The sequence below is a fragment of the Mugil cephalus genome, chromosome 11, assembly GCF_022458985.1.
Source record: "Mugil cephalus isolate CIBA_MC_2020 chromosome 11, CIBA_Mcephalus_1.1, whole genome shotgun sequence".
Lineage (NCBI taxonomy): Eukaryota > Metazoa > Chordata > Actinopteri > Mugiliformes > Mugilidae > Mugil > Mugil cephalus.
Window position 1 is genome coordinate 3,619,768 of NC_061780.1, and position 21,887 is coordinate 3,641,654.

The following is a 21,887-nucleotide window of genomic DNA, read 5'->3' on the forward strand; positions in this document are numbered from 1 at the left end:
CCCCGGGGGAATCCTTTTGGCCGCGCACCGCGGAGCAGACACTGGACTGGACAGGTAAGTGCTAATCAAAAACAACGTAATTTAACACAACAACACTAACTTCCTCATTTACCACGATGATATTGCACATACATATTTACAAACACTTTTGCACTGCTTACGGTGTACTTTTCCAATAATGTGCACAACTTTGGTGGCGATTAACTTTTCCCTCCTTTCGCAGGCGGAGCCGAGTGCGCACTCCTGCACCTGCCCGACGGTGCGCAATCAGCCGTGGTCACGAGGTTCCCTAAAAGCTCATAAATATTAATAAATATTAATATATACGTTAAATATCTGTAAATATGAGCAAATAAGCAATGTGCAAAATGTTTTGTGCAAACCATGGTAAATAAAGTGCTATGGTGCTATCAAGTGCCATGTGCGATTATTACCATCATTTGTGCAAAGTTGTGCAAATAAATACCGTTACCACAAAACGAAATGTGCTTCGTTACAACGCTACAAGGACAAACTGACAGAGCGGAGGAGAAGCACACACTAAATACACCAGAGGGCAGTGATAATGAGACACAGGTAAATTTAATGAGGGCGAGGCAGACAATTAAGACTGGAGGAAAAACTCAGGGGCAGGAAGTGAAATGATCTGAAACAAGAGGAGAGGTCAATCTTCACAAAACACGAAGCATGAATCATGAATGAAATTAGAAGGCATGACCTTACGAGGAATAAAGGGAATAAAGAAACAACACTGATGTTTAATGATACCAATGTCTATATAATAAAGTCGAATCAATGACCCTTCTACTAAAACATATGACCCCTCTGAAACATAAGTAATGGACCCAGGGTTCTGTACTAGGACCAATACTCTTCACATTATACATGCTTCTGGGCAATATTATTAGCAAACATGGCATAAACTACCATTGTTACACAGATGCACCTCGCTAAATGTATGCGTGAAACCAGATGAAAGACTGAACTCAGACAAAACAGTCATTGTTCGTGCTGTAAACTCCTCGTGGATTAATGATCTAATATCTTAGTTTGTTATTGCTGAAATTCATTAAATAAATTAGTAATTTAGGTAATGTTTACACATGAAGACATTGATGGTGAGATTGTGTAAGTAATGATTTTTCATAAACAATTTTTTTCTTTTCCTATTTTACTGAAGTTAATATTTAGCAAGACGATTTAGAAGTTACATAGAGCTACATTTAGTAATACATCAATGGAAAACATTATAAATGTATAAAGGATTTTAATCTGACATCTCAGCTGAATAAAATGAATAATAACTGCTGTAATAACACAGCAGTTCTCCTGCAATGTCTCCTGACTGGGATCCAACCTCAAGGTCCAGAGAGACGGAAAGTCTGAGCAGAACATGTCAGACTCACTGAGGTTCCCTCCTGCTCTTTCCACTGTGGACGGAGTCAGAGTTAGTGAAGGAGGACCAGCTGAGAGGAAGGTATGTGTTGACCAACGCTCGAGTGGAATACATCTCATGCAAGTTCCAGGTTCCAAGATCTACAGGGATGTTAAGGTCAGAATAACTTTCTTAACATTTCTCCATTTATTGGATCATTGCTGTCAAACCAAACAACCCCAGTTTACTTCTGCTTTACACATTCATGGAAATCTGATTCATAATTGCCAAAATAGTAGGAGACTACTTTCTAGTAGAGACAATGCCTTACTGTGTTAAATGTAGCACTATTCAGAGGGTGAAATGTGTTTTCCCATCAATTAAGTTTGTTGTTAAGGATCACTGTCTAACTATTATTTTTTACTGACAGAAACGATTGTAAAGGTTAAGATGGAGCTCAGATGTCATTTTATTTTATTACCATTAAGTACGAATGTAGAAATAAAAGCAGATTAACAATCACTATGGTTTAAAATGAAAGACAAAAAACGAGAAATATTCATGTTGAATTAAGTCAATACATCATGGAGTTAAGCTTTCTGTTCATTAAGAAGAGCAACATCAATCCAAAGTGTTAATGTGACCATACTGTAGAGACGGGAGATATTGAAGTCTTAAAGTGAGGATGGACATCATTTACACTTCACTACAAGTAAAACCACAGTCACCTCAGATATTACTAGAAAGATAAATCAGTAAACATGTGATGAAGTTAAAACCAGAGGAGAGAACTTGTTTAAATGACACTGAAGAGCTGCTCATAGTTGATGCTCAACCCCCTGTAGAAAACTGACTCAATAGCTATTTAAGACATTACAGGAAAGATCAAACTGACAGAAAGAGGAACGTTTGACTGGATATAATCACTGCAGAAATGCAAGAAGTCATTCAGTAAAGCTTCTGATAATTATTCTCATTCAGGTCTTCGGGTAATGACATCGTACTCTGAAGACTCTGTGACGTTTCTACGATCCAGTGACATGTAAGTTCTGTCCTCTTCATTCGGCTCCACATTCCTCCGTGATTTACTGGGTTAAAATAATAATAAAAAAAAGATGTCAATGGTTTGTTCTGATAACATCAGCAGAGTTTTCATATTGAATCCACAGTCATGTAAAAACACACCAAAGGAATATTATGCAGATTATGAAGAAGACACTGGAACTGAAAAATCCACCAGCAAGAGCCCAAGGAAGAACTCTACAGTAATGTCCAAGACCTGTCAAGAGAAATCACAGAATGTAATGAAGGACCAGATCAAAACCCAAGAATAAAAGAATTCACTCTGCAGTAATTTGATGTTCACCTAACTGCTGCCTGGCAGAATGAAATGAAACAATAACACAAGCAGACAAAAACAGACCTTGACTTTCAGCCACATATAGCTGCTGCCTGGCAGATCCCAGAGAGTTGAAGCTGTGACAGAACAAGGTGGAAAGATTCCTCTCCTTTAGTTGATTGACGGTGATGAAGCTCCTCAGGCCTGTGCCATTTAGAGACCCACTGCTGATTAAAACCTCTCCAGATTGATTGACAGGTCTCCCATCCAAATACCAGTGTAAAGTAGGGGAAGGGTTTCCCACAGTCTCACAGGAACAGTTAATCTGACTTTCAGTTTTGGTGCAGTGAGATGAGGCCAGGATCTGTGGAGGAACTGCAATGAAAGTGGAGAGAAGAGCCAAAAGAAGCCATGTCAAGAAAAGTTTACAAATGAAATCAAAAGATTTACTGACAAAATAAATGTTACAGTGTTGAAAGTTTTACAGAGATTGATTCAGACATAAATTCCCTGTGTAAGTCTCTGGCTTTTGCCCAACCTGTCTAAATCACAATATAATGATCAACTGTATGTTGAGTGACTGACAAATGATGATATTTGGTAGACAGGTAAAATAAGTATTTGAACACACCACAATTTTTCATAGTAAACATAAAGGTGCTATTGACATCAAATTTTCCTCTCTGTTATTTTACAATAACTATATATATATATATATATATATATATATATATATATATATATATATAGATAGATAGATATGTATATTATTACACATTTAGAAATGTGTTTACTATGAAAAACTGTGATGTGTTCAAATACTTATTTTACCCACTCTATGTCAAAAATATGTCCCCACGATTTTGATTTTGTATCAAATAATGTGTATAAAATATATGGATATTAATAAAGCCTGTTACAGAAACACATCCTGTTTTCTGAAACATGAAACTTTGTTTTTGATACATACACTGAACATCTATTTGTGTGTTGGTGGATCGTCCAACTCCAAGATCATTCTCAGCCTTGCAGAAAAAAGGACTGCTGACTTTAGAGGCTTCAATCTTTAAAATGTGTCCAGTCCCAATAAAAGTCTCCTGGTCTCCATCAGCTCTGTACCAGGTGTAGTTCCTTACTGCTGGGTTGGCAGTACTACTGCAGGTCAGAGTCACATTTCTGTTCTCTGGTACTGGACCAGAGGGACTGACGGACACTGTGGTGTCTATAGGTGGATCTGAACAATGAGGACCAAGACATATATATTATTAGTATATATTGGGTAAACTTGTGGGATCTAAGGATTTGAATACTTGAATTTGGCCTCCAGTTCAAATATGTGAAACAGATAAATGAGAAATGTAATACATACACTGAACATCTATTTGTGTGTTGGTAGATCGACCAACTCCAAGATCATTCTCAGTTTTGCAGAAAAAAGGACTGCTGACTTTAGAGACTTCAATTGTTAAAATGTGTCCAGTCCCAATGAAAGTCTCCTGGTCTCCATCAGTTCTGTACCAGGTGTAGTTCCTTACTGCTGGGTTGGCAGTACTACTGCAGGTCAGAGTCACATTTCTGTTCTCTGGTACTGGACCAGAGGGACTGACGGACACTGTGGTGTCTATAGGTGGATCTGAACAATGAGGACTAAGACATATATATTATTAGTATATATTGGGTAAACTTGTGGGATCTAAGGATTTGAATACTTGAATTTGGCCTCCAGTTCAAATATGTGAAACAGATAAATGAGAAATGTAATACATACACTGAACATCTATTTGTGTGTTGGTAGATCGACCAACTCCAAGATCATTCTCAGTTTTGCAGAAAAAAGGACTGCTGACTTTAGAGACTTCAATTGTTAAAATGTGTCCAGTCCCAATGAAAGTCTCCTGGTCTCCATCAGTTCTGTACCAGGTGTAGTTCCTTACTGCTGGGTTGGCAGTACTACTGCAGGTCAGAGTCACATTTCTGTTCTCTGGTACTGGACCAGAGGGACTGACGGACACTGTGGTGTCTTTAGGTGGATCTGAAAAGTGAGGACAAAACGTATATATTATTAGTATATATTGAGTAAACTTCTGGGATCTAAGGATTTTAATATTTGAAGTTGGCTTCCATAAAGAATATGTGGCATGCAGACTGCTTCTACAAACATTTGTGAAAGAATGTGTCGCTCTCAGGAACTCAGTGAATTCCAGTGTGGTACTGTGATAGGATCCCACCTGCAACAAGTTCAGTTATAAAATTTCTTGGCTGCTTAAATTCCACAGTCAACTGTCATTCACATTATAACAAAGGGGAAGCAAACGTCCAAACTTCATGAGACGTTCAGATTAGCTCAAGAACAGTGTTTAGAGAGCTTCTTGGAATGTGTTTCCATGGCCCAGCAGCCACATCCAAGCCAGACATCACCAAGTGTAATGCAAAGCCACAGATTATGGTGTGGGCTTGTTTTTCAGGAGCTGGGCTTGTCCCATTAGTTCCAGTGAAAGGAACTCTGAATGCTCCAGCATACAAAGAGATATTGATTTGAGGCCCCAAAATTTGTAGGAACAGTTTGGAGATGACCCCTTCTTGTTCCAACATGACTGGACCCCTGTGCACAACACAAGGCCCATATAGACACTGATGAGTGAATTTGGTGTGGAAGAACTTGACTGGCCTGCACAGAGTCCTGACCTCAACCTGACAGAACCCCTTTGGGATGAATTGGAGCGGAGACCATGAGCCAGACCTTCTCAACCAACATCAGTGTCTGATCTCACAAATGTGCTTCTGGAAAAATGGTCAAACATTCCCACAAACACAATCCTTAACCTTGTGGAAAGCCTTCCCAGAAGGGTTGAAGCTGTTAAAACTGCAAAGGGTGAGTACACGTCATATTAAACCCTATGGATTAAGAATAGGATGTCATTTAAGTTCATATATGTGTAAAGGCAGGTGAGCGAATACTTTTGTCGATAAAGTGATATGTATGGCTACATATTTTAGAGCACTAAAAGTCTGACAGTTCTTGAAGGATCATGAATTAAACAGTGTGGTGGACACAGGAGACACTGCAGTCTGGAGGAGACAGTTCAGTTCAGAGACTGAAATTCATCTCCATCTACATGGAGGTAGTTTGTTCCCAAAGACACAGATTCAACCTGGGGCTGCTCCTAACCATCGTTGGTACTGAGTTAATCTATTGATCAAACATTCCCATCACCATTTTCTAGAATTAGACGCCATCTTTCTATAACCTGTTTATTTACAGTAACAAAGAGGATTCGATTAAAACTAAACGATTATTAGTTAAAGTGCTACTGATGAGTTTGAATGTTATAAATTAACTCACATGAAACAGTAAGAGCTGAAGTTTTACTGCTGCTTGATTGATTGCTGCCATCTTATAATAATATTATAATATATAATGTTATCATTTTAAGGTTTTAGCAGAAGACAAAGTAACTCACAGGAAACATCAGCTGTTAAACTTGTGGTAACAGATGCATCAGGGCTGCCATCTTGTTTCCTGTAGAGAGCAGTGCAGGAGATGTTCTGTCCATGATGGAGGTGAGAAGCTGTGAAGGTCAGAACAGAGGTCTGGACTTTAGTTTTGTCCTGATTCTCCTGCAGTGTCTCCTGACTGTCACCCAGTCTGGGGCTCCATGTCAGAGTTGGAGGATGAGACAGACAGGGAGCTGGAGCAGAGCACGTCACACTCACTGAGGTTCCCTCCTCCACCTCCAGTGTGGACGGAGTCAGAGTGGGTGATGGAGGATCAGCTGGTAGGAAGGAACAGTTCAATCAGTCAATAAATAATCATTGATGATTAATGTGTAGTAAATCTACAGCTGCATGAAACTAAATCATTTAAAAGACAAAACACAACAATAGATTTAATAATTTACCTTTGGTCACTATATTGATTAAGTCATTATTGAAGTCCCATTTCAAGGCATTGTCACATTCCAGTCTGAAGTAATATGTGTCATCAGAAACCATGTTGTTCAGGGTTGTGGTGCAGTCTCTGTCTGTCAGTTTTCCAATCAATTCTCCATTTGTTGTAGTTTTACTATCAAACACAACTTCATTATTACTTCTCTTCTTCCACATTGCTTTACATGTCTGATCTAAATTGTTGTTATATGTGCTATTTATGTCAAAGGAGCAGGGGATGGTCACACAGGATCCTCTCAGAACCTCTATAGTCTGCAGCATATTGACTCTCCACTGTCCACACTGGACACCTGAAACACAAACACACAGTTTCTAAAAAAGAAAAGGAAACAGTAGTTCTCAGCAGCACTGTAGTGGTAATGAGTGATACTGACTCTCTACACAGTGATTACTGTTGCCATGGTTTCAGCTATTTTAGATGTTCACATAATAAATCCTTCACGTGTTTTTTAGTTAACCCAATTAGCCCCACGTTTTTTCCCAGACATGTAAATATCCAAATCATGTACCATTGGTAGCCCTTTCAAGTGACTGATACTATATATATATATCTATCTATATATATATATATATATATATATATATATATACTGTATGTGTGTGTGTGTGTGTGTGTGTGTGTGTGTATGGACAAGTAGGCAAAATAGTGTTTTTTTTTTGTTTTTTTTTGCACTTCACACACACATAGGTTGTGCGTTTATCACTTAAACAACATCTCAGCAACCTATATCCTGTGTTGATTGGGCAGTGACAATGTTCGTCATATCTTGCCTGATCTTATGCCATAGCAGACTGTAGAGACCTCCATGAGATCTCCCATGAGACAAAGGTGACAAGATCAATGGTCCCTTACATAACAAATCTGTAAAAGCACCACCACTTCTCGGACCAGACTGTGATGCTGTATCTGGACCTGTCCCACTGTTTCAGTATACAGTGGGGGAAATAAGTATTTGATCCCCTGCTGAATTTGTAAGTTTGCCCACTTCCATAGAAATGATCAGACTCTGGTTTTTATGGTTGTTTACTGGTTATGGGTATAGACAGAATATCAATCGAAAATGCATAAAAAACACACAATCTAAAAGTTATAAATTGTTATGTATTTTATTAAGGGAAATAAGTATTTGATCCCCAACAATTCACTTAGAATTCAGGCTCCTACAGATTGGCTGGTGCGCATGTGGCACACAGCTGTGCTCAGTCAACTACTTACCAATACTCCTGATCTTAACTCGTCATGTATATAAAGCACACCTGCTCTAAGAATCAGTTTCTTACATTCCAACTTCTACAGCACCATGGGCAAGACCAAAGAGCTGTCAAAAGATGTCAGGGACAAGATTGTAGACCTGCACAAGGCTGGTATAGGTTACAAAACCATCAGCAAAAGGCTTGGTGAGAAGGTGACAACTATTGGTGCCATTATTCGCAAGTGGAAGACCCATAAAAGGACCATCAACTGTCCTCGGTCTGGAGCTCCCCGCAAAATCTCGCCTCATGGAGTGAGGATGATGATGAGAAAGGTGAGGGAGCAGCCTAAAACAACACGGCAGGAGCTTGTTAATGATCTGGAAGCAGTTGGGACCTCCGTCACCAAGAAAACAGTTGGCAACACACTGCGCCGTTATGGATTGAACTCTTGCAGTGCCCGCAAGGTCCCCCTGCTCAAGAAGGCACATGTACAGGCCCACCTTAAGTTTGCCAGTGAACATCTAAATGACTCAGAGAAGGCTTGGGAGAAAGTGCTGTGGTCTGACGAAACCAAAGTTGAGCTATTTGGCATTAACTCGACCCGCCGTGTTTGGAGGATGAAAAAACGTGAGTATGACCCAAAGAACACCATACCCACGGTTAAGCATGGAGGTGGAAACATCATGTTTTGGGGCTGTTTTTCAGCAAAGGGTACAGGGCAACTTCACCGCATTATGGGGCCAATGAATGCAGCCATGTACTGTAACATCTTGGACAAAAACCTTCTTTCCTCAGCAAGAACACTGAAGATGCCTCGTGGGTGGGTTTTCCAACATGACAATGACCCAAAACATACTGCCAGGACAACAAAGGAGTGGCTCAAGAAGAAGCATATTAAGGTCATGGAGTGGCCTAGTCAGTCTCCAGACCTTAACCCGATCGAAAACCTGTGGAGGGAGCTGAAGCTCCGAGTTTCCAAGAGGCAGCCAAGAAACTTGAAGGATTTAGAGACTGTCTGTAAAGATGAATGGGCCAAAATCCCTCCTGCGCTGTGTGCAAACCTGGTGACCAACTACAAGAAACGTCTCATCGCTGTGCTTGCCAACAAAGGTTTCTCTACAAAGTACTGACTTGTGTTGTGCTTGGGGATCAAATACTTATTTCCCTTAATAAAATACATAACAATTTATAACTTTTAGATTGTGTGTTTTTTATGCATTTTCGACTGATATTCTGTCTATACCCATAACCAGTAAACAACCATAAAAACCAGAGTCTGATCATTTCTATGGAAGTGGGCAAACTTACTAATTCAGCAGGGGATCAAATACTTATTTCCCCCACTGTATGTCTCCACTGGTTACGCTGCAAAAAAATCAAAATCTTACCAAGTATATTTGTCTCATTTCTTGTCAAAGTATCTTATTACACTTAATATAAGATACAACTGCCCAACAAGTACCATTTCAGCAAGATATAGGGACTTGTTTTAAGACAATATATCTTGTTAAGTGAAAAAGTCTTGAAAACGTTTCGTTTTGTCGTATGTCATATGAAACAAGCTTTTTTTGACATTTTAAGAGGCTTTTAAGCTGCTGTGTTATTTACAAAAGATAAACCATCTTGTTTCAGGAATTAGACTTGCTTGATTTAAGAAAATATATCTTGTTTATAGGAAAGCCTTACGTTTCAACGGATTTTGACAAAAAGTCATCAGATAGTGACTTCCTGGAGTCCTTGCTCTTTGCCTCATGGTGATCACAAGACTAGGGATTCCCAGAATGTTGAACTATTCCTTCAATCAAAAATAAAACTCCAACAAAATTGAATAAAATACAACGATACACAAATCTAGGACTTTTTAATGTTCAGTTACATAAAATTAATTTCTGCTATTTGGAAATGTTTTGGAAATGGTAGCAGTCTATGTTTCAGCAGTGGTCAGGCTTTCCGCTAGTTTACCTTACTGAGTAGACCTCATCAAAGATTAAACGAAAAAGAGGTCCGCGGGCCGCATGCGGCCCAAAGGCCCTCGTAAAGTGGCCCAGCGAGCCTGCAGATGTTTCTATCGAAATTCCTACAGTGCTTCAGATCGTGAATGCAACATTATAAATAACTTTGCATCGCTGGACCTGCTGCATGCCGGTGCCGTAGCTACTTAGTTGGCTAGCATGCACGTGTCTCTCTCGACCCTGAAACGGAACATAACTATTTATTTTGCCATCCACTCCACGCACCAAACCGATGTGTTTATTATGCAACCAGTGTGTTGCGGTGTTTAAAGGTTCGGAGGCACCACTTTGAAAAACACTTTCCAGATAAACTTCTCCGAAGGATCACAGGAAAGGGCAAGTAGTACAAAGTTTAGTCGCTTCTTATAACCGGAGCTCCAATGTACGGTAATTTCATTGTGTTACATATCTGACTAGTTGCACCTTCGGTTAAAGTGGAAGGTGTTTTTGTTTATTCAGATGTTTATTTCTGTGCGACCCCAAAAGATTTGTTCCCTCCTCTGCCTCTCCCCTTTTGTATGGGAGAGGTATGCGCCTTTTCTGTGTATATTTACTGGGTTTGGTGTTGTAGGCTACATAATGCTAATGACTTGTGTTGTTTGATTTGTAGGGCCTGGATGATGTTTGTGATCATTTGTTATGTGTGCGTTAATTACTGTTAGCACTTTTGATGACACTGATAAATAGCTATATAAAACAAAATCTTATGGCTAGGCTAATATAATAGGTCTGTGCAAAAATAGCTATTTTTTGTTGTTGTTTTTATATGCACTTTGAGATGGGCCTGGGTCAGACATGACCAAATTGTTTTTGTCTTTTGGTTTGTTTTGTTTTTTCAAAAATCTCTTGTTTTTGTACTTTTTGATAGGCTATGCTTGTGTCAGATGTGGCCACGTTAAAAGGAAACAATAAATACAAATCTTTTTTTCATTTGTGTTAGTTTAAAATTCATCATTAACTGCTGCTTATGAGCCACTGAAAAAGTTAGGCCCAGCTGAACTTTGAGGTTTTAAAATGTGGCCCAACTGAATTTTTAATCGAATAGCCCTGGCATACTCCATGGCTATTTCAATCTCTGAAAAACAACTGTTTTATTCAGAATCTAAGTGAGCGTAATACATTCACCGGATTTTTTAAGAAGTGAGACGTCTCACTTTTTCATCGTAGAGTTGGAAGTTGGACATGCGCAGTAGCGAACACAAAGAACAAGAACAACAGTACGGCTCTCTGGATGGAACCGTAATATATTACTTTTAGGCAGTAGCGGAGTAATATAACGCGTTACTAACTATATTTTAGTAATAATATTACAGTTAGTGACTCCGGTAACGCGTTACAATCCGAGCTGTCGCACAGGCGGAGGTTTCGAAAAAACAACACAGGCACAACAGTTGTAAATAAAGAGGAGAAGACGTCGGTTTTATATCAAAGGAAGAAGAAGAAGACAGGTTTTAAATCAACAGAAGAAGAAGACGGTTTTAAATCAGCAGCAGCAGCAGAAGAAGAAGACTGGTGTTTAAATCAACAGAAGAAGACTTTTTTTAAAAACCGAAGAAGAAGACGGCAAGATGGCCACAACTGATTCAACTTTTTCTAAGTAGTTATACTCGCACTAGTCTGTTTTGAATTTGCCACAGAAACGGATAAGAACCTCACAGTAAGGCGCACTTCATGTGCTGGTTAGAGGCCTAAAAATAGTACAAGTAACCTGAATAAACACCTGGAGTTAGAGGCTAAATGACCTCTTGCTAGCAAACAGACGGAAGATGACGGCGCAAGCAAATCTGAACAATGACACTTCCAGTCCAGAGGTGAAGATGTTTGACCCAGGAGCAGTGGCTGAGTGTGTCCTGAAGGATGCGCTGCCTCTTTCTACAGTTGAGTCGCCAATGTTTTTAAATTCTCTGTTCGATCAAGTGACAAGGTAAAAACAAATCTCTAATGATATAGTCCTATTGTTAAGGTATAAACACAGATAGTTCATTTAAGATGAGACACTACAGGTGGTGTTGGAGGTGATTTAATGATTAAAAATGGTTTAATTTGTTAAGTCAGTTGTGTTTGCAGAGGGATTTTCACAGTTGTTATTGTCACATCATCTCAGAACACTTTAACAGTAACAATATACATCTCCATGTTTTACAGTATTCATAAATGAGACTTTGGGTGGTAATCAACAAAGCGCTAACTAAGGAAAAATATGGATAGAAATATATAAAGTTATGAGTTACCAGAGATTTGTGTCTCTGTTTCTGAGAAAAAATCATTCACGGAAGACAACCTTTAAAGAGATTAAAAGAATAAGGTAAAATATTAAAAGGGCTATTCGCCATGACAAAATATTGCCTTCATTTTGTAATGCCTTGTCCTAAATGTTTATTTTGGTGGAAGTAACAAAAAGTAATAAGTAACTTATTACTCTACACAGAAGGTAATATTGTAAAGAAACATATTACTTTCAAATGCAAGTAACTTGTAATATGAAATATATTGCATTTTGGAAGTAACTTGCCGAACACTGGTAATAAAGCTACCTCGTCCGAGACGTTTTGAATTCGTATTTCATTGCAGATTGTATCGACTGTCTCGTGTTTTTAGTCACACACGTTTAAAATGTTATCCATGTTTCAATGTGCATGTTAGCTAAAACTGCTAACAGCATGGATGAACTTGATGACACCACCGTGTCGACTGTAAGATGTAATGTAGTCGTGACTGGACAAGATGGCGGCTTAGACGTTTACGCTTCCCCTACCCTCCCTGTTTTTTACTAGTTTACCCCTTGAAGTTTATTTTTGTGCTGATATTTGTGACGCCTTTAATTGTTTGGGACAACAATGACTGAATCTGGGAAAAAGAACAGTGCAGGTGGGGCCTCCACGAAGTCGAACAAAGGAACTACTGAGCTACTGAGCTGGATGCTATGGCAGACACGCTAATGGAGAGACAATGTGAATATCTAGAGCCTCGGTTCGCTCAACTTCACGAAATGGGTAAAAGCACAGAGGATAAATTGGACTCGATTCAATCTGATCTGGCTCCGCTCTCGGAGGGTATTGGTGTGGTGAAAGCAGATGTTAAGGCTCTGAAGAGCACTGTCAAGGAAAACTCGATGGTAGTTGCTAACCAGGAGACTGCGCTGCATGCACTTGAACTCAAACTGGCGGACACGGAGGACAGGAATAGACGCTGCAACATTCGTATCATCGGCTTGAAAGAGGGGGTCCAGGGGTCGAACAGTGTTCAATATTTAAACCGGGCACTGCCGGAGTGGTTCCCGTCTCTCCAGACTGAGCAGCCGGAGATAATGCGGACCCACCGGATCTATGACGGACGCCCTGCCCATGACAGGCCCCACACTCTCATCTTCAACGTCCTCCGCTACGTGACACGGCCGGCTATTCTCCGACCTGCGGAGAAGGACCCGGTCACCGTTGACGGCAAGAGAGTGAGATTTGCCGCTGATTACAGTAATCACACATTCAAGCGGGCCCGACAGATAGACACCGCGCGAGAAAGAGTTTTTCTCCTTTACCCAGCAATTCTGAAAGTCAAAGATGAGCTGGATTATCGTGTTTTCAACAACACCAGAGGAGCAGAGGACTTCCTCAACTCCCGACCGATGACGACGCAGGAGAGGTCCCCTCGGGCTCTGACTAGTGAGGCAGTCACACCCGGGCCAACACCGCACAGGCGGCTGCCGAGGACCCGTAACAACCCCTGATCGTCGCCATAGTACGAAACCGTAGCTAATGGCTGGATATGAGCCTCATCATCGCATATTCTTTCTGGAGTAAGTTAGTCCGTGGACTGGTTAAGATGTCATTCTCTCCGTTTATTCTTGGCGTCCCCACGAACTATCTTCATACTTGGCATTCAGCCACTTTTCCTTTTTGATGCGGTGTATGCCACAACGGATTACAGTGGATGATCTTTTCTTTCTCTTTCACACTCAGTTATTGTTTCTGACTTTAAGCGCCTGCTCGAGTGACCTCATGTTAAAGTGTCTGTTTAGACTCAGGTCGGAGTGTCTCCCTAGACGCAGGTTTAATCCCTTGTTATAATACAGTCGCACCTAGGATCTTGTGTTGCTTTACATTGACAGCCTGAGTTGCTCTATTTATTTTGTTTTGCTCATCACAATTCTAGATAATCCTCAGTCACTACGACTTGCGGTTATTGTCATAAGGTGTTGTCTTTGGTCACGAAATAGTTGTGCAACGTTAATTGCTCTGCTTGAGTGTTGTACCATTTCTCTGTGATAATTTCCTGGTAGATTTGATTTATCAACAGTGTTATGCTAATACAGAATCAGCTGAGGAGCATTTCTGTTTTTACACCATGGGGCAGTTTTCAGTTTTACTTCTGGTGCAGTCAGTGCGTATAATGGTAAGACAGCTACCTTAGTCTCATACTTGAAACCACAGTTTTAACATACTTTGTGTTGTATATCTCAGACAGTTTAAGTAGTGTAGTACATTCATATACGCAGTCCCTTACTGCACGGTTTATGCATCCAGTTTTAAGCACTGACGGGATGACTTCTTTGAAATGTTTTGCTTTGTAATTTAATCTGGGGGGTTAGGGTTAGTGTTTGGGTTTTTGCTCTCTTGGGGGGCTGGGCTGGGAGGGGGGTGGGTTCAAACATAATTAGTTTTTTTTGACTTGACTGGATTAAGTTGTACGTCTGTCTGGGTTCATTTTTTCAGATGGTTACAGATGCTGTCCTCATGTCTCTGTCGGCATTCACTATAGAGGCCAACACCCAAAATTATGCCTGAACTTAATGTTTTGAGTTGGAACGCGGGCGGTCTTAATAGCCCTCACAAAAGGATTAGCACTCTGGGTTTATTACGCAGGAGAATTGACATTACATTAGTACAGGAGACGCATCTCTTGGCTGCTGATATTAGACACCTTGCGGATAAACATTATCATGTGATAGCTTCCTCCACATCTGGTACAAAGACCAAGGGTGTGGCTGTCGTAGCCAGACGCAGCTTTAAAATTAAAATCCAAGTGGTCTGACACAGGAGGCAGGTTGATAATTGTTAAGACAGAAATCAGTAACAGGAGTATAGCCTTCATTTCAGTGTAGGCTCCGAGCTGTTTTGGTAGAGTGTCCTACGACAATTTGACAAATAGGATGCTGGAACTGAGTGATTGTTCTTTCATTGTGGGAGGAGACTTTAACGCAGTTTGGAGGGAAGCTGAAGACGGGACAGGCAAATCTGAGACAAAGGATCAGAAACCGGCGTCTGCAGCTTTACAGGCATGGGCTAACAGTCTGGGTCTCACAGATTTGTGGCTTTCGTCGAATCCACCAGTCAGTGACTACTCCTTTTTCTCTGCTCGACACAAATCTTGTTAAAGAATCGACTACATATTTGCATCCCCTAAACTCTTTAAAAATATTCACAATGTGTCTTTGCTTCCCGTAGTCCTCTCCGATCATAAAGGTGTGCTTTGTTCTGCGATGCTCAACAGCGCAACACAACCCTATTGAAACAGGAGGAATTTAGGATTCAATTTACAGAGAGGCTTAGGGAATTCTTGGAGTTCATTGTTGGCTCGGTCTGTGATCTAAGAATACTTTGGGACACAATTAAAGGTGTTATCAGGAGTAATGCCACTCTGTTTGCCTCCAGCCAGCGCAAGGCCCAAATTTCTGAATTGGAATACAAACTAGCAAAACTAGAATCTGTGTTGTCTGCTAATCTCTCGGAACAGATAGTTTCACAGTTTGAGGTGATCAGAAAAGACATTAACATCATCCTCAGACGCCAGTCAGAGTTTTTAATCCACAGGACCAGGCAACAGTATTATTTTCATGGGTCAAGGCCCAGCCACCTGTTGGCGATGAAGATTAGGTCAAATGAGCACTTCTCAGATATCTCCTTGTGGTCCGTTGTGTATCTGATCTACCTCACTTAGCATCTTGAATCACTCAACAAGTCTATATTAACTGTCCCTGTGGGGGTAACAGTAGCTGTACATCGTTATTTGTTTTGTGTTTGAATGAAAATAAAATAAAAATTTGATCAAAAAAAGGTAATGTAGTCAAATATACATTTTGAACATTGTTATTGTTTTATTTTTACGGATAACTCTGAATTCTGAACTGATTTTAATGAAATTGGTTTTATTATAAATTGGATAAATTGAGCATGATACTGGTTACTTGTTCCAATTAAATCCAGTTACTGGGGTGGATCTACTCAATTCTATACTAAAACATTAACCTTCTGTATAGCCACAACTTAAAATGTAAATTATTTAGAATTTATGCTTTTGAGTTTGTCCAAAATTGTAGATTGCTATATACTGTGACAATCCCTCCCACTCTGCCACCTGTTTACCTCTGCTGTCTTTGCAGGTACGAGGAGTGTTTTAGGGGTAGAGTGGGAGGGTCGTACCTGTGCCTGCCCATGTGGGCTGGGCTATCCAGAGGGCATTAAAGATTGCCTTCTGTTCAGCTTTTCTCTCTCTCGCAGCTCTCCCAACAGGCTCCAGACCTGTCGCCGTGGCTTCTTTTGTTTGGTTTGTTGCACTATACAACATACACCTCACCACATTGACCACGCAACCACACACTGCTGACATGACTGACACCTTACTTTCCTACATACCTCATTCATTTGTAAATAAGTTCATTTAGGTATGTTAAATAAAAACTACTTTTGAGCTCAATCTGTCTGTCTGCCTCCCTCCTTGTTGCCACCTCAGAGCCTGGTGGTAACAATGAATTCTGTATATTTGAATTAAAATCGCTTCACCGACTACAATGTTTAATTCACCTCTCTGATATGGTGATGCATAGTCCACTGAGGTATGTAATTTCTTTATCTATTGTCAATGAACTCATCTGTGCTAGCCAGCTGTATACAGTATGTTCTATGGCACTAATTCATCTTGCAATGTGTGTCTTACATTATGTCACAGCTGCAAACATAAGTGAAGAAATGATCATCACTCTGTCTCATGAAGACCTGCGGGACCTTTTCCCAGGCCCTGGTAACTTCTTGTGAAACTTCTTGTGAGCCAAAACATGACTGGTGCTCCAGTCATACACTTCATGCTGTGAAGTCTCAGTGTAACTGACTAACTGCACTGGATTGTAAGAACTGTTGACTCCTGCATTTCAGAGCTAAAAAGGCATGTTCTTTTTTTATGCAGAGAAAATAAAATATTTGTTTGTTCCTTTTTTATGCAGATAAAATAAAATATTTGTTTGTTTAATGCAAGACTTTTTTCTTTCAAGTAGGTGGTTGTCTTAAATCTAGAACAGTATCACTATTGTAGAGCTTACAGTAAGTTAAATGTACTTGAATTGAGATTAATTATGATTATTATTATTACACTTCAAATAAATGTTAACAATATTCTCTGTGTATGATTTAAAATATATTGATTTCAGATAAAAGATAATCATAACTCTCGAATAAAGAAGAATCGTCTTGTTAAGTTGCTCTGGATTTAGTTTTTCACAAAAAGTGAAATAAGAACTGAAAAGCTAGTTTTGAGATGATTTGACTTGCATACAGTACTTGGAATGAATGTTTAACCACTCATTTTAAGATATTTCTCACTTGCCTAATATGTATTTATTTTTTCTTATTTTAAAAAGTTTGATTATCTTACTGCACTGACAGATTATTTCACTTAATTTTAGTCTGTATCTGCTCAAACCAAGTATTTATGTCTTATATTAAGACTGTTAATTTTTGCAGTGTGTTCTGCAGGATTTTCACTCAGTAAGGATAGAAATACACTTAAAATAGGGCTGTTACATGTTGTTTGTCTATAAGCTATATTTCCACATTATTTGGTACAATTATTAAACACTATTCATACTTTATAAAGTCAATAGATGATGATGATTAAATGATGTGGACGGGTCAAAACATGGAGGTAAAATACTCTTACTGATAAAAATGTAGAGTTATTTTTATATTATAAGTGTATTTTAGATATATTCTGCAGTGTTTTCACTCAGAAAAGACAAAAAATTACTAGTAACGTTTAAAACTTTAATATTATCTGACTACAAACTATATTTCTACTTCATTCGGGACCATTTTAAACAATATTCTGAATTCTGATATATTCTTACTTCAACTGTATCTAACAGTAACAATATTTTGACTTCAATATTCTGACTCACCCTGACTGTCACACTCCTGCTGGTCACCTCAATTCTCCATGCTAATTTTCTTCTTTGTGAAGAAACTGGAGATCTCTCTGTCTCGTTTCTGAAAATGTGTCCACAAATACAATGAAAAGCAACATGGTACCAACACCACAGTAGCAACAATGACATGATACTCTGTTGTTGACTGTTAATTCATGTTGCAAAACACACAACAGATGCTAACGTTACTGAAATAGTGGAGAGATTAGGTTTATACAGATGGAGAGCTAACTAAAGTGAAAGACACCTGCAGTGTTGTTTAAGAACATTTTTCTAATTCTGGCCCAAATGGAACAGAACTTGGCAAAACGTTGTGACAGAACCTGTAGTTTATCCTGTTGCCTCAACTCAGTGCACCTCAAAGCATCACGTTGCAAAAAAAGTCTGACTGGTGAGGGACTTCCGGTGTAGCGAGGAATGGAGTAGATCGTGTTTTTCTGAGCTCCTGCAACAACTTTTAAAAAATTTACTTTAGGCACACCTTTTGTGTCTGTTTTCGGTGTGTGTTTTTCCCACCATCGCAATACGATTTTAACGCCGTATTTTTGCCGACCAAAATGCCTCCAAAAGTTAAACCGCCTACACAACCACCGCGGCCTCCTCCTGCACCGATGACATTACTACCTTACAGGCTAGAGTGGAGCATCTGTCAACCGAATTGACTAGACTGGACAATAAATGCAAGGATTTGGAGGCGAGATCGCGGCGAAATAACATACGGTTAGTGGGAATTCCCGAGGGTTCTCCCACTTCTTCCACGGCTACAGCTGTCTCTACCCTGCTCAAGGAGGCTTTTAAGCTCGAGAAGGAGCCTCTCGTGGACCGCGCTCATCGTACTCTCCCCGCCTGACGCCACTGAGATGAATTCATTCCTAGATAATCTCAATTTTCCCGTGATAAGTTCAGATGCTGCTAAAAAACTTGACTCACCATTAACGGTGGAAGAAATCTCTCGTGCTGTGAGAAGCATGCAAAATAACAAAGCTCCCAGCCCTTATGGATTTTCCAAATTTCCAATTGTATTATTGGGCGGCACATATTCATAAAATTTCATTCTGGTTCAAATCAATGAATCTGCCATGGTGCAACTTGGAGGCACAGTCATGTGCTCCATCATCCTTATCTGCTCTACTTACTTCCTCAATACCATCCAACCTCTCTGGCTTTACAAATAATGAAGTGGTTCACTCCACACTTAAAATATGGTATCAGTTAAGGAGGCACTTTAAATTTAAGTCAGCATCTACTTTTAACTCCTTTACTAAAAAAATCATTTATTTCGACCTCCACTTACGGATCCAACTTTCCTAGCATGGCATAATAAAGGCCTGAAATGTTTTAAAGACTTTTACAAGGATGGTATTTTTCGCAGCTTTACAGATCTCTCAAGAGAATTTCATCTCCCACCTTCTCATCTTTTCTGATAAAATCGAATTAGACACTGCGCTAAAACTTTGTTTCCTCTTTTCCCCTCCTCACCGCCAACTCAACAGTGGGAGGAGCTGTTAAACCACGATCCACTTCAAGAATCACTTATCTCTAAAGTTTATAATGAACTTCTGTCTTTTGATTGCTCACCAGTTACTAAAGTTAAGGCTGCCTGAGACGAGGAACTGGACTTAAACTTGCAGGATGACTGGTGGGACAGTGCTCTTAAGACAATTCATACAAGCTCATTCTGTGCCCGTCTCACACTTATACAGTTTAAAGTACTGTTTAGAGTTCGTTTTTCTAAAGCTCGACTGTCACAAATCTATCCCAGTATCGCAGACAAATGCGACAAATGTTATGCCTCACCCTGAAATTTAACCAATGTGTTCTATTCTTGTCCACTACTTTCTCGCTTCTGGTTGAATTACTTTGATACCATGTCAAAAATACTTTCTGTGGTCATAAAAGTCTCCCCCCACGTTGCCATATTTGGACTCCTAGAGGACCATAACCGGTTTACCTCTAATCAATTAGATATTTTAGCATTTACTTCATTACTTCTGCACTGGAAGTCGACTAAAGCTCCCTCTAGCACCCAGTGGCTCACTGACACCATGTCTTTTCTGAAGCTGGAAAAGATCAGATATTCAGTGAAAGGCAATTCTGATAAATTTTATAACAAATGGCTTTCCTTTCTTACATTTTTCCATTCTCTCCAGTCCCTGCCTCCTGATTGGGGGACACTATCATTTTTCATTATGCCTTGGCACAGCTTGGGGGGCCTGGTCCTCCGCTGGTAGTGGCGTCTTGGGCTGGTGGTCTGTGGCCCCACGGTGGCTGGGCTTTGTCTGTGGCTCCCTTGGGGACTCTGTCGGTCCAGCATCAATCGGTCTGGGTGGTGGCTCGGCGCTTCCCCTCTCCCTTCTGTGGGGGGCCGAGGTATCCCCGTTTTGTGTGGAGGTTCCCTCTTCCCGTGGTCTTCCTAGCCCGGGTGCGTCAGTAGCGTGGGACTGGCACCAAGGGCCCCCCTGCTCCGAAGACCTGTCACTTGTTGGGTGCTTGGCTGGCCGGAGGCATCGCTGGGCTCCCGGGGGGGTCTCCTCGGCTGGTGGGGTGAACTTTATGTGTCGTAGACTTCTCTCCTCTATTGAGACACCCTTACCCCCCTGGACTCTCCCATCTCTCCAGAGATCTACACAGCCCCCTTATATCAGCATAATAACTTTCCAACATGGGGAAACAAGGCCCTTCCTACAGACCACTGGTTTAAGTCACCTAACCAGTTAGGAAGCAGGTACGAGTGTGGCCAGAGGGGTCCTTAGAGGCACTTCAAGACTGTTTCGCCACCACAGCCATGTTTAAACAAGCTACCTACAACTCAACCACTGACCATTAGGAATACTGAGAGACAGTAACTGCCCACATCAGCAAATGCATGGAAGATGTCACCACCAGTAAGTCCATCACCGTCTGGACAAATCAATACAGGCTACTTGAAGGTCCAGAACGCTGCCTTCAGATCCAGGAATGAGGAGGGCCTGAGGATAGCAAGGGCCACTATCCACCATCATCCCGGTCCCGAAGACGTCTCGCACCTGCTTCAATGAGTATTGTCTGGTACCACTCATCCCCATCCTGATGAAGTGCTTCGAGCGGTTAACCATCTGCTGCTCTCCAACTGACAACTAAGGACTCTTCGCGCCTAACCCTAACCATAACCAGGTTTTAACCTTCAAAACAGCCAACAAGTGAGGCCAAAAATGTGAGGACTGGCAAAAATGTCCTCACTTTGTATAAATGTCCTTAATCTGATGGTATAAAACTTAAAATGGTTCTCAAAAAGATAGCTGTATAAATCCACACGCACGCACACACTGGGTATGAATGCTTGTACTCAGCAACAGAGTTTTCTGCTAATTGGAATAATCTTCCACACTAAGTGTTAATGGACTTGAACTCACCCTGCAGCAAACAGCCAATGAGAAGGAAAGTCAGAGCTCCAGCCATCTTTGTTGTCAGGAAAAAGTCACATGAAACAGGCTTGCTTCGTTTCTTTTATTAAGCTGTTAAAAGACATTTACGAAAGAAATGAAAAGTATTTCTATTAACACAAAAATTAGTTTTTAAACTGATCTGAATTTCTTTCAGGTACAAGATCAAATAAATTCACATATGGTGAGATGATGATTGAATTAAGGACAAAATGGTATTCTTTGAAAGACTCCTCACTTTTATTTAGCAATGTCAAATATTTGATATTATTCCCTGTTAAACATCTCATGTGTTTCTTGTTTCTAACAGACTCAATAGCAACAGTATCAACAGAGTCATGCTTAGAAAAGCTCTCACCTCTTCCAGTGGAACTGTTTGACCTTTTTCTCTGACTTCAAACTTGTA

At 40.3% G+C, this 21,887-nt stretch overlaps 2 protein-coding genes across 12 annotated transcripts in view; one reads left to right on the plus strand and one right to left on the minus strand.

The window, feature by feature from the left end:
• Positions 1-21,887, plus strand: part of LOC125016621 (hemicentin-2-like) — a 91,763-nt gene that overhangs the window by 35,612 nt on the left and 34,264 nt on the right. The gene's annotated exons all lie outside the window — the stretch shown is intronic.
• On the minus strand, positions 1,827-21,553 carry LOC125016623 (B-cell receptor CD22-like). 4 transcript variants are annotated; one of them, XM_047599229.1, is made up of 10 exons: positions 21,452-21,553; positions 6,614-6,952; positions 6,227-6,487; positions 6,058-6,108; positions 4,483-4,746; positions 4,084-4,347; positions 3,685-3,948; positions 2,799-3,089; positions 2,561-2,654; positions 1,827-2,463 (listed from the first exon to the last, which is right to left on the minus strand). In XM_047599229.1, exons 1-10 carry the CDS (start codon positions 21,495-21,497, stop codon positions 2,349-2,351), a joined length of 1,989 nt encoding a protein of 662 aa, XP_047455185.1. In that variant the 5' UTR covers positions 21,498-21,553; the 3' UTR covers positions 1,827-2,348. The 4 variants fall into 4 exon arrangements, with proteins under 4 accessions (XP_047455185.1, XP_047455188.1, XP_047455187.1 ...); XM_047599232.1 differs by lacking the exon at positions 4,483-4,746; XM_047599231.1 differs by lacking the exon at positions 3,685-3,948.

Coding starts and splice junctions, on each gene's coding strand:
- LOC125016623 (XM_047599229.1), bottom strand. CDS start 21,497: ATGGCTGGAGCTCTGACTTTCCTTCTCATTGGCTGTTTGCTGCAGG. Junction 6,953..21,451: donor CATTGGCTGTTTGCTGCAGG/GTGAGTTCAAGT, acceptor TTTGTGTTTCAG/GTGTCCAGTGTGGACAGTGG. Junction 2,464..2,560: donor ATCTGCATAATATTCCTTTG/GTGTGTTTTTAC, acceptor ATTTTAACCCAG/TAAATCACGGAGGAATGTGG.